The following is a 12,500-nucleotide window of genomic DNA, read 5'->3' on the forward strand; positions in this document are numbered from 1 at the left end:
TTTATACCCAATCATGGAACCCACCTGTTCCCAATTAGCCTGCACACCAGTGGGATGTTCCAAAATAAGTGTTTGATGAGCATTCCTCAACTTTATCAGTATTTATTGCCACCTTTCCCATCTTCTTTGTCACGTGTTACTAGCATCAAATTATAAAGTTAATTATTATTTGAACATCAAATATGTTGTCTTTGTAGCATATTCAACTGAATATGGGTTGAAAATTATTTGCAAATCATTGTATTTCGTTTATATTTACATCTAACACAGTTTCCCAACTCATATGCAAACGGGGTTTGTACATAATTTTTTTAATGCCTCCACAACCTGTAGAAAGGGTGGTCCCCACAAGTCATGAACAAAAACTTGGTCCCCATTCCAAGTGATAACTAGTGTGTGTGTGTGTGTGTGTGTGTGTGTGTGTGTGTGTGTGTGTGTGTGTGTGTGTGTGTGTGTGTGTGTGTGTGTGTGTGTGTGTGTGTGTCCAGAGCCTCTCAGTAACTGCACCGCCATGCTGATAGGCAACGAGGTGCTGGCCACAGATGACCCTTGTTTCACCTGCCAGTGCAAGGTATTTATGCAACAAAAGGTCTATTATACCATACATGAATGTTTTATGTTCAATTCCAAAACACATGCAGAAATTCCTATCAAAATGTCGTCAAACAATAAGGTGTTGTTTAGGATCTAACATGGACGTGCCTTCATCGAGCCTGCCACCCGCTGACTTGCCCCCCCAGTGAACAGTTCACCCCTCCAGACTCGTGCTGTCCTGTGTGTAAAGGTGACGTTATTGTTTCATGACTCCTCATCGCTCTCACCTTCTCCCATAACCAGTCACGGTTAGGGCTGCAAAGGGGTGGAAAGTTTCCAGTAAAGTTCCGAAAACTTTCCGGAAATTTGCCACGGGAAGTTAAAGGCCTACTGAAACCCACTACTAGCGACCACGCAGTCTGATAGTTTATATATCAATGATGAAATATTAACACTGCAACACATGCCAATACGGGCGGTTTAGTTTACTAAATTGCAATTTTAAATTTCGCGCGAAGTATCCTGTTGAAAATGACGCGGAATGATGACACTTATGATGACGCGTGCGCGTGACGTCACCGGTGGTAGCGGACATGTTCTTCCAGCCCGATCCAAGCTATAAGTAGTCTGCTTTAATCACATAATTACACAGTATTCTGGACATGTGTTGCTGAATCTTTTGCAATGTGTTCAATTAATAATGGAGAAGTCAAAGAAGAAAGGTGTAGGTGGGAAGCGGTGTATTGCAGCTGCCTTTAGCAACACAAACACAGCCGGTGTTTCCTTGTTTACATTCCCGAAGGTGAAGCTTTACTATGGAACAGAGCGGTCGAGCGAACATGGTTCCCGACCACACGTCAACCGGCAGGTTTCGGTGAGAAAATTATGCTAATAAATCGGCTCTTACCGTAGACATGAGCGGAGCTTGCGGACTATTACCCCCTTCCACCGGAGACACTGGCGGTCACCACACCCGTGGCGACACCCCTCCGACTTTCAGGTATCATATAATCTCACTAAAACACTAGTAACACAATAAGCAGATAAGGGATTTTCCAGAATTATCCTAGTAAATGTGTCTAATAACATCTGAATCGCTCCCACTGCCCTCGCCTTTTTTTTTTTTTTTTTTTTTGATAATCCTTCACTCTCACTATCCTCTTCCACAAATCTTTCATCCTCGCTCAGATTAATGGGAAAATCGTTGCTTTCTCGGTCCGAATCGCTCTCGCTGCTGCTGGCTATGATTCAGATGTGAGGAGCTCCACAACCCATGACGTCACGCGGACATCATCTGCTACTTAAGGTACAGGCAAGGCTTTTTTACGAGCAACCAAAAGTTGCGAACTTTATTGTGAGTTCTGGCAATATCGCAAAATGATCAAGTATGACACAGAATGGACCTGCTATCCGCGTTTTTAAATAAGAAAATCTCATTTCAGTAGGCCTTTAAGCTTGGGAAGTTTGGAAATATTGACCATTTTTTGATTGTTCAAAGTTGGGAATGAATGGGAATTCCAATAATGATATATTATTGGATACTTGTCTTTATGCTGCTGAATCTTTGTGGCATTTTTGACGTAGCTCTTTGCACAATATTTACAAATGTACACCGCCTTTCTGCCTACATTGACTAGGCTAAAATGTCTCTACACATCAGATGGTGTACGTGGCATTATTCTGTTTGTATTTATTTATTCTTGTAAAACACTACTGCATTGCTAAATAGCCAGCTCAACAATTGGAGTAGTCTTTGAAAATATTTTACTGATGGACAAATGAATAGAAATAGGCAAGATGAATAAATGAACTGTCAATCAGCATGCTGAATCAAACTATAACCTACATTCTTGTATGACAACAGAATGGCTAGCAGAACAGACGGCAGAGGAAACTACACCTTTTGATTTACTATTTGCTAGTTGAACTTTACACATCACAAAAAAAGGTCAATTCGGATCGCTAACGTTGTTAGCATAAATGAATGGGATTTAACATAGAGAAAATTAGCATCACGGCTAACAGAGAATTGTTTTCAGGTCACTATGAGACTGTGGTGGTACATAAACCTAGCTAGCTCGAGATATTGGCCCCCAAATAATTTAACAAGTACAGAAACAGCTAGCTGGCTTGAGTGGAAGTCTGCTGGAGTAGTCTACAGTCATACAGTAACAAGCTATTAAACTTAAATACCATGGATCAAATATATTTACCCCAGTGATATCATCAACACTTACCTGACTGGAAGAAGTCCTTGGGCTCAAATACTAGTGTGGCCTCAATAGCCCTGTTGTAGTCTGTAGCATGCTGGGAATTATCTGGGCATGTGATGGAAGAATCAATCAAACAATGTTTATTTAAATAGCCCTAAATCACAACTGTCTCAAAGGACTGCGCAAGCCACAACAACATCCTCGGTTCCGATCCGACATAAGGGCAAGGAAAAACTCACAACCCAGTGGTATGTCAAGAATGACAATGAGAAACCTTGCAGAGGACCGCAGATGTGGGTGAAAACCCCTCCTCCACGCTCCGCCCCGCCCAGGCTCCACCACCCCCCTAGGAGAGACCAGATGCAATGGATGTCGAGTGGTTCTAGCATTGTGAAAGTCCAGTCCATAGTGGATCTAACATAATAGTGTGAGAGTCCAGTCCATAGTGGATCTAACATAATAGTGTGAGAGTCCAGTCCATAGTGGATCTAACATAATAGTGAGAATCCAGTCCATAGTGGATCTAACATAATAATGAGAGTCCAGTCCATAGTGGATCTAGCATAATCGTGTGAGAGTCCAGTCCATAGTGGATCTAACATAATAGTGAGAGTCCAGTCCGTAGTGGATCTAACATATTAGTGAGAGTCCAGTCCATTGTGGATTGAACATAATAGTGAGAGTCCAGTCCATAGTTGGGCAGCAGGAGACTATCCCGAGCAGAGACAGGTCAGCAGCACAGAGATGTCCCCAACCGATGCACAGGGGAGCGGTCCACCCCAGGTCCCGACTCTAGACATGCAGCACTTCATCCATGGCCACCGGACCTGTGCCCGCCTTCCATAAGGGAGAGGGGGGCAGAACAGAAAAGAAAAGAAACGGCAGATTAACTGGTCTAAAAGGGGGTCTATTTAAAGGCTAGAGTATACAAATGAGTTTTAAGATGGGACTTAAATGTTTCTACTGAGGTAGCATCTCTAACTGTTACCTGTAGAACATTCCAGAGTACTGGAGCCCCAATAAAAAACGCTCTATAGCCCACAGACTTTTTTTGGGCTCTATAAATCACTAATAAGCCGGAGTTCTTTGAACGCAGATTTCTTGCAGACATATGGAACAATACAATCGGAAAAATAGGATTGAGCTACACCGTGTAGTATTTTATACCAAAGTAGTAAAACTTTAAAGTCACCTCTTAAGTGCACAGGAAGCCAGTATAGGTGTATATGTATATAAAGGTATATACAGTATAGGTGTATATGTATATAAAGGTATATACAGTATAGGCGTAATATAATCAAACTTTGTTGTTCTGGTCAAAAGTCTAGCAGCCGAAGAATGCATTGCACATGTGATGGAGGAATGCAGGGTGAAGGGTTAAAATTCTACTGAATTAGCATTAAATCAGGTTGTTATAGCTGTAATATCTAGCATGTTGCATTCAATGTCTATTCCCATTAATTTCTCATGTATTCCCGTTAACTCCCATGGAAAGTTTCCAACTTTGAACATTCCCGGAATTTTTGCAACCTTTGTCATGATCCTTTCTGATGATCATGTCCAGACTGCGTGATCGAGGGTCAGAACAGACGCGTGGCGAGCGGCAGCAGATGGACGGACAGCGACGACGACTGCGTCACATGCACCTGCAACGTAAGCGAGGCACCATAAGGCTGGTATAAGGTGTATAATCTGCAAGATGAAGACCATGGTGAACCAACATTACTCATTATTGATGTAAACACTTTTGATTGGATAGTGATAGGAACATGTTGTGTTATGTAAGAGAGATACAGTGGGGCAAAAAAGTATTTAGTCAGCCACCGATTGTGCAAGTTCTCCCACTTAAAATGATGACAGAGGTCTGTAATTTTCATCATAGGTACACTTCAACTGTGAGAGACAGAATGTGGAAAAAAAATCCAGGAATTCACATTGTAGGAATTTTAAAGAATTTATAAATTATAGTGGAAAATAAGTATTTGGTCAACCATTCAAAGCTCTTAGTGATGGAAGGAGATTTTGGCTCAAAATCTCACGATACATGGCCCCATTCATTTTTTCCTTAACGCGGAACAATCGTCCTGTCCCCTTAGCAGAAAAACAGCCACAACGCATGATGTTTCCACCCCCATGCTTCACAGTAGGTATGGTGTTCTTGGGATGCAACTCAGTATTCTTCTTCCTCCAAACACGACGAGTTGAGTTTATACCAAAATGGATACATGGATGATACAGTAGATGATTGGGAGAATGTCATGTGGTCAGATTACACCAAAATATAACTTTTTGGTATAAACTCAACTTGCATTGACATTTGAGTTCATTTAGCTAAAATATGTTTGAAAAACATGTGTGCTGGATTGAAGCTACAAACTTTGAAACGTGACAAGGGATTACATATTTTCGGCTTTTTTGACAAAAATTGAGAAAAAAAAAGTTTCCTTATCGTCAATATGAAAACAGATTTTTATAAATGAGTGCCAGTTAGTTGCAAAATAAATTAAAGTGAAGTAAATAACTTAATGATAAGATGTGATTATACAAATAATAGTATTAGCAATAAATATAGCATATGTACATTGAGCCTATTGTATTTTTGACTTTAGATATATTAAGTCATTGTTGGAAATGATCAGCATTGTGTGTGTGTGTGTGTGTGTGTGTGTGTGTGTGTGTGTGTGTGTGTGTGTGTGTGTGTGTGTGTGTGTGTGTGTTCAGCTGGGCTACATTGAGTGCAGCATTGAGGAGTGTCCATCTACACCGTGTCTCAACAAGCAGAAGGCGGTGAAGGTGGCAGGGAAATGCTGCCATGAATGTGAAGGTAACACAACCATTCAGCATCCTACTTGTGATAGTGTTTACACCCGTGATCTAACCCAGTGTTTTTCAACCACTGTGCGTGCCGTGAGATCAGTGACGTGCGGTGAGGTTCATGGCTGGTGAGGCACTGGCTTCATCACAGTCAGATTTATAAACATATGAACCCTAAAGAGTATCTTATTCACCATTTGATTGACAGCAGTTAACGGGTTGTGTTTAAAAGCTCATACCAGCATTCTTTACACATACAAACTGTAGCACACAAAAAAGCACATATAATGGTCTTACCTTTACTTATAAATGAAGTCAATGCGCCACTCCTGCTTCGATTGAAAGTCCAGTTTAGAAAACTGTTTTATTTTAGATATGTAATCATCCGTGTTAAAAGTCTAGGGGAGAGGAAAAAATAAACACACGCTGCTCACTCTTGCTGCTTGTTGGCACTTCTTCTGCAGCCGAGTAATCGCAAGAATGATCCCTGGGATCACTAGCGCCCTCTACCACCAGGAGGCGGGAGAACAGGTGCCTCACACAGTGCGTCTTCGCAGCCGTTTTAGGATTGCCCAGCACAAGAAATACGTTACACACATACAGTTGTTGACAAAATACACTGTACATTATATACCTCAGCTAACTAAACTATGGAAATGTATAATATAATTCATATAGCAATACGATCTCACTGCACAGCAGCCAGCAGTTAGCCGAGTCATTGCGCAATCCATGATGAGGCTCAACTGGCTGCTGACTCACCGCAAGTCTCTTCTCAGTATTAAAACAACAAATGTGAAAATTCAGCGATTTTGGATAAAAATAATCTAAAACTGGTGAAGTTAAATGGAAAATCTATCCATCCATTCCTACCGCTTATTCCCTTTCGGGGTCGCGGGGGGCGCTGGCGCCTATCTCAGCTACAATCGGGCGGGGGCAGGGGCCAACACAGATAGACAGACAACATTCACACTCACATTCACACACTAGGGCCAATTTAGTGTTGCCAATCAACCTATCCCCAGGTGCATGTCTTTGGAAGTGGGAGGTGGCCGGAGTACCCGGAGGGAACCCACGCATTCACGGGGAGAACATGCAAACTCCACACAGAAAGATCCAGAGCCTGGATTTGAACCCAGGACTGCAGGAACTTCGTATTGTGAGGCAGACGCACTAACCCCTCTTCCACCGTGAAGCCCTGAAATAACTTTTATAAAGTATAATCACTGGATACATCTAACAATTTAATTAATATTTTTTCTTTTTACCTTTTTTTTTCTTTCCATGATGGCACGTGAGGCCCCGCTACACCTGCCTCCCCTGACTGCATGTCACTGCGTGAGATACAGTCTGGTGTGCCGTAATTTCACCTATTTGGGTTAAAAATATTTTTTGCAAACAAGTAATTATAGTCTGCAAATGATGTGTTGTTTTTGAGTGTCGGTGCTGTCTAGAGTTCGGCAGAGTAACCGTGTAATACTCTTCCATATCAGTAGGTGGCAGCCGGTAGCTAATTGCTTTGTAGATGTTGGAAACAGCGGGAGGCAGTGTGCAGGTAAATAGTTGTCTAATGCTTAAACCAAAAATAAACAAAAGGTGAGTTTCCCTAAGAAAAAGCATTGAAGCTTAGGGGAAGGCTTGCAGAACAAAACTTAAACTACAAAGGAAACAAAAACAGAATGCTGGACGACAGCAAAGACTTACTGTGGAGCAAAGACGGTGTCCACAAATTACATCCAAACATGACATGACAATCAACAATGTCGCCACAAAGAAGGATAAAAACAACTGAAATATTATTGATTGTTTAAACAAAGCATGTGTGGGGAATCGCATTCATATTTTATCTATGTGGAAAATATTGGACACAGTGTGTTGTCAAGTTTGAGATGCGATGCAAATGTAAGCCACTGTGACACTATTGTTCATTTTTTATTTTTTTTTATTAACGTCTGTAATGATAATGTCTATGAGGGATTTCTAATCACGGGCGTATTGAAATTGTTACTAATATTGATACTGTTGTTGATAATATTATTTTTTTTTTGACTACTTTTAGATTGTTCTGTGTCATGTTTGTGTGTCCTCTCAATTGGTCTGTTGATTGCTATTCTGAATGTTGCTGGGTCGGGTTTGGTTTTGGAATTGGATTGCAGTATTGTGTAGTGTTGGATTGATTAATAAATTCTTAAAAATAAAAAATAAATAAATAAAAAAAAAATATATATATATATATATATATATATATATATTCTTGATTGCTAAAACAAAGTAGATAATATCGAAATATCGCTCAAAGGAAGACATGTAAGTACTACAGGAATATACCAAAAAAAAGAGAGAAAGCCACCAAAATAGGAGCGCGAGACAAGAACTAAAACACTACACACAGGAAAACAGTCACGGTAGCACAATTAAGCCCCGAACGGGCTAACATCACGACTAACCTGTTCACGTCCGATTCGCCCAGCGACACTCTGCCGGAGTATCAGCGCTGGGGTCCAGTGCACCACAGTTTTATATTGTCGGCGGAGTGCTACGGAAGCTTCCCAGAACAAACGTCTCCCTGACCCGGACTCTTTGCAGCGGCACCGGGGGAGGGAGCGAGAGAGAGGGACACACAGTGACAGAGAGAGCTGAAGAGCGTGTGCGGGTTTCATGGAAAAGTGGCAAAACGTTTCTCTGCTTGCATCACGCAAGTGACGTCAATGTTCCGCCCTCGAGAGCCACATACCTCACCGTGATTGGTAGATTCCTTCAGCTCCGCACACAACGCTGTTGAGCGCCATTCTTATAAAACTTGCGGGCTGCACTAACATTGAACTTTCCTATTAAGGTGGGTGCTGCAAAAATAACGTCTCGCGGGCCGGGTGTCTGACACCCTTGTTTTAAAGTCATATCCAACAATTACGACAATGACTTTTAACTGTCAACTGAGTTTTGTTTTTTAATGATTTCTGCTGGTGGTGTGCCTTGGTTCAAAAAAATGTGCCTTGGCTCAAAAAAGGTTGAAAAACACTGACCTAACCGTGTGTGTGTGTGTGTGTGTGTGTGTGTGTGTGTGTGTGTGTGTGTGTTTTGTAGATTCCGGGGTGTCGTGTTTGCATCAGGGCACGTTGTACCAGTCGGATAAACAGTGGCAGGTGGACGAGTGCACCGGCTGTACCTGTGTGTCGGGAGACGTGCACTGTCGCAGTGAACGCTGCCCCCCACTCACCTGTGCTACAGTCAGTGCTGAAACAACAACACACTAAACACTACACACACCTGCCCACTTCATTAGGAACACCCGATACAAGACCTCTCAGTGCGATACACCACAAGACAACCTCTGAATTGGATCGGTTCATATCTCTCTAGAGCGAGGGTCACCAACACGGTGCCCGCAAGGACCAGATGAGTCGCCCGCTGGCTTGTTCTAAAATAAGCTCAAATAGCAGCACTTACCAGTGAGCTGCCTCTATTTTTTTAAATGTTATTTATTTACCAGCAAGCTGTTCTCGCTTTGCTCGATATTTTTTTTCTAAGAGAGACAAAACTCAAATAGAATTTGAAAATCCAAGAAAATATTTTAAAGACTTGGTCTTCACTTGTTTAAATAAATTCATTTATTTTTTTACTTTGCTTCCTATAACTTTCAGAAAGATAATTTTAGAGAAAAAATACAACCTTAAAACTAATTTTATGATTTTTAAACACATATACCTTTTTACCTTTTAAATTCCTTCCTCTTCTTTCCTGACAATTTAAATCAATGTTCAAGTAAAAAAAAAATGTTTTTATTGTAAATAGTAATAAATAAGTTTTAATTTAATTCTTCATTTTAGTTTCTGTTTTTTCAACAAAGAATTATTGTGAAATATTTCTTCAAACTTATTATGATTAAAATTCAAAATAATTATTCCGGCAAATCTAGAAAATCTGTAGAATCAAATTAAAATCTTATTTCAAAGTCTTTTGAATTTCTTTTAAAATTTTTGTTCTGGAAAATCTAGAAGAAATAATGATTTGGCTTTGTTAGAAATATAGCTTGGTCCAATTTGTTATATATTCCAACAAAGTGCAGATTGGATTTTAACCTATTTAAAATATGTCATCAAAATTCTAAAATGAATGTTAATCAGGAAAAATTACAAATGATGTTCCATAAATTCCTTTTTTAATTTTTTCAAATTTGCTAGGTTTTCTCTTCTTTTTTTCGGTTCAATTTTGAATTTTAAAGAGTCGAAATCGAAGATAAACTATGTTTCATAGTGTATATTTATTGTGATGATCAGTGTTTCCACAAAGATAAATATCATTAATTAATAATAATAACAACATAGAGTTAAAGTTAAATTGAGCAAATTGGCTATTTCTGGCAATTTATTTAAGTGTGTATCAAACTGGTAGCCCTTCGCGTTATCAGTACCCAAGAAGTAGTTCTTGGTTTCAAAAAGGTTGGTGACCCCTGCTCTAGGGTGTGTATCCTCATCATCCGTGTGTGTGTGTGTGTGTGTGTGTGTGTGTGTGTGTGTGCGCGTGTGCGTGCGTGCGTGCGTGTGTGTGTGTGTCATCAGGATGAGATGCCAGCTGTTGTTCCGGGTTTGTGTTGTCCACACTGCATCCCTCGCCCGGCCACCTGCATCGCGTTTGGCGACCCTCATTACCGCACCTTCGACGGCCGCATGCTGCACTTTCAGGGGGCGTGCACCTACGTCCTGGCTCAGGACTGTGAAGGCGGAGACTTCAGGTGAGGAGGAGGGTTACCGTGGCAACAGCAGGAGGTTCTATATGACATTCTTACTGATGTTTTGCAGCATCCACGTGACTAACGAGGACCGTGGCCGCAAAGGTGTGTCGTGGACTAAAGAGGTGACCGTCTTAATCGGTGATGTCACAGTGCAGCTTCTCCAGGATTGGCTGGTCAAGGTTTGTGGGGCTCATGAGGTTGTCTTTAAGACAATAATGTCAGTTCCAGTGTCAAGCTGCTCCCCTCATAAAACTCTTTTTTTATTATTAACTCTACGGGCAAATGTTGAAGTTAGAGATGTCCGATAATATCGGACTGCCAATATTATCGGCCGTAAATTATCGGTATCGGTTTCAAATAGTAAAATGTATGACTTTATAAAACGCACACCCACCCCCTCGAAGAGACCGGATGCAATTGACGTCGAGTGGGTCTAGGATAATATTATGAAAGTCCAGTCCATAGTGGATCTAACATAATAGTGGGAGTCCGGTCCATAGTGGATCTAACATAATATTGTGAAAGTCCAGTCCGTAGTGGATCTAACATAATAGTGTAAAAGTCCAGTCCATAGTGGATCTAAATTTGGCCCCCGAGTCAAAATAATTGCCCAGGTCTGATCTATGCAAACAAATGTAAAAGTAACATTTAAGCTTGTGGACTGTCATTAAAGTGTAAAAAGCAGCTAACCAGTGTATATTAACTGTCATTAATGATGGTGTTGCCAAATGCGCTTTTCAGGTCAACGATGAGGCGGTGGCGTTACCGTTCCTCAAAGAACCGTACATCTACGTCGAACGCAAAACCAACACCATCCTGCTCAACACCGACATCGGCCTTAAGGTCTGGAGTCTCGCTTCCCTTCATGAGCGGCGCATATCCATATTCATGTGTTCATCTGAAGGTGCTGTGGAGCGGTCGTTCCCACCTGGAAGTGAGCGTGCCCGGCTCCTACAAAGGTCACACGTGTGGCCTCTGTGGGAACTTTAACAACTACCACCAGGATGACCTCCGCATGCCCAGTGGACAGATGAGCCTGTCAGAAGCAGACTTTGGAAACAGCTGGAGGGTAAAATCATACACTTAGGATTCCTGCTTCCACACCTTTATCTGGATCTGCACCAAAACATATTTAAGTACGCTACTTAATTATACCAGGATTCAAAAAAATCAAAAAGTGAGATTAGAGTCACGTTTTTATAAGTGTTTTTTTTTTATTTTTTACAAACTGATTAACCAAGCGGTAGAAAATGGATATATTGATGTACATAATCCATAAAAAACCCTTGACTATGGATAAATATATATATATGTGTATGTTTGTGTGTATATATATATATATGTGTGTGTGTATGTATATATATATTTTTACAGTGTGTGTATATATATGTATATATATATATATATATATATATATACATATATACAGTAAATAATTATATTTTATCGGGTTAAGTATCAATTATATTTGATATTTATATATATATATATATATATATATATATATAAATATCAAAAATAACTATCAAAAATGTTTATGAAGTAAATAGCATACATCTCATCAATCAACCAATCAATGTTTATTTATATATCCCTAAATCAGAAGTGTCTCAAAGGGCTGCACAAGCCACAACGACATCCTCGGTTCAGAACCCACATAAGGGCAAGGAAAAACTCACAACCCAGTGGGATGACAATGTGAATGACTATGAGAAACCTTGGAGAGGGCCGCAGTCCATAGTGGATCTAACATAATAATGTGAGAGTCCAGTCCATAGTGGATCTAACATAATAGTCAGTGTCCAGTCCATAGTGAATTTAACATAATAGTGAGAGCCCAGTCCATAGTGGATCTAACATAATAGTCAGTGTCCAGTCCATAGTGAATTTAACATAATAGTCAGTGTCCAGTCCATAGTGGATCTAACATAATAGTGAGATTCCAGTCCATAGTGGATCTAACATAATGGTGAGAGTCCAGTCCATCGTGGATCTAACATAATAGTGAGAGTCCAGTCCATAGTGGATCTATCATAATAGTCAGTGTCCAGTCCATAGTGGATCTAACATAATAGTGAGATTCCAGTCCATAGTGGATCTAACATAATAGTGAGATTCCAGTCCATAGTGGATCTAACATAATAGTGAGAGTCCAGTCCATAGTGGATCTAACATAATAGTGGGAGTCCAGTCCATAGTGGATCTAA

At 40.5% G+C, this 12,500-nt stretch overlaps 1 protein-coding gene across 1 annotated transcript in view; it reads left to right on the forward strand.

Moving 5' to 3' along the window:
* Positions 1–12,500, forward strand: part of kcp (kielin cysteine rich BMP regulator) — a 109,094-nt gene that overhangs the window by 93,973 nt on the left and 2,621 nt on the right. Inside the window, exons 36-44 of the mRNA XM_061916815.1 lie at positions 489–571; positions 685–784; positions 4,312–4,400; positions 5,469–5,571; positions 8,646–8,788; positions 10,121–10,293; positions 10,361–10,472; positions 11,035–11,136; positions 11,198–11,362. Of these exons, the coding sequence (XP_061772799.1) occupies positions 489–571; positions 685–784; positions 4,312–4,400; positions 5,469–5,571; positions 8,646–8,788; positions 10,121–10,293; positions 10,361–10,472; positions 11,035–11,136; positions 11,198–11,362 (1,070 nt within the window). The remainder of the gene's footprint in view (positions 1–488; positions 572–684; positions 785–4,311; positions 4,401–5,468; positions 5,572–8,645; positions 8,789–10,120; positions 10,294–10,360; positions 10,473–11,034; positions 11,137–11,197; positions 11,363–12,500) is intronic.

The sequence above is a fragment of the Nerophis ophidion genome, linkage group LG12, assembly GCF_033978795.1.
Source record: "Nerophis ophidion isolate RoL-2023_Sa linkage group LG12, RoL_Noph_v1.0, whole genome shotgun sequence".
NCBI classification, from domain to species: domain Eukaryota; kingdom Metazoa; phylum Chordata; class Actinopteri; order Syngnathiformes; family Syngnathidae; genus Nerophis; species Nerophis ophidion.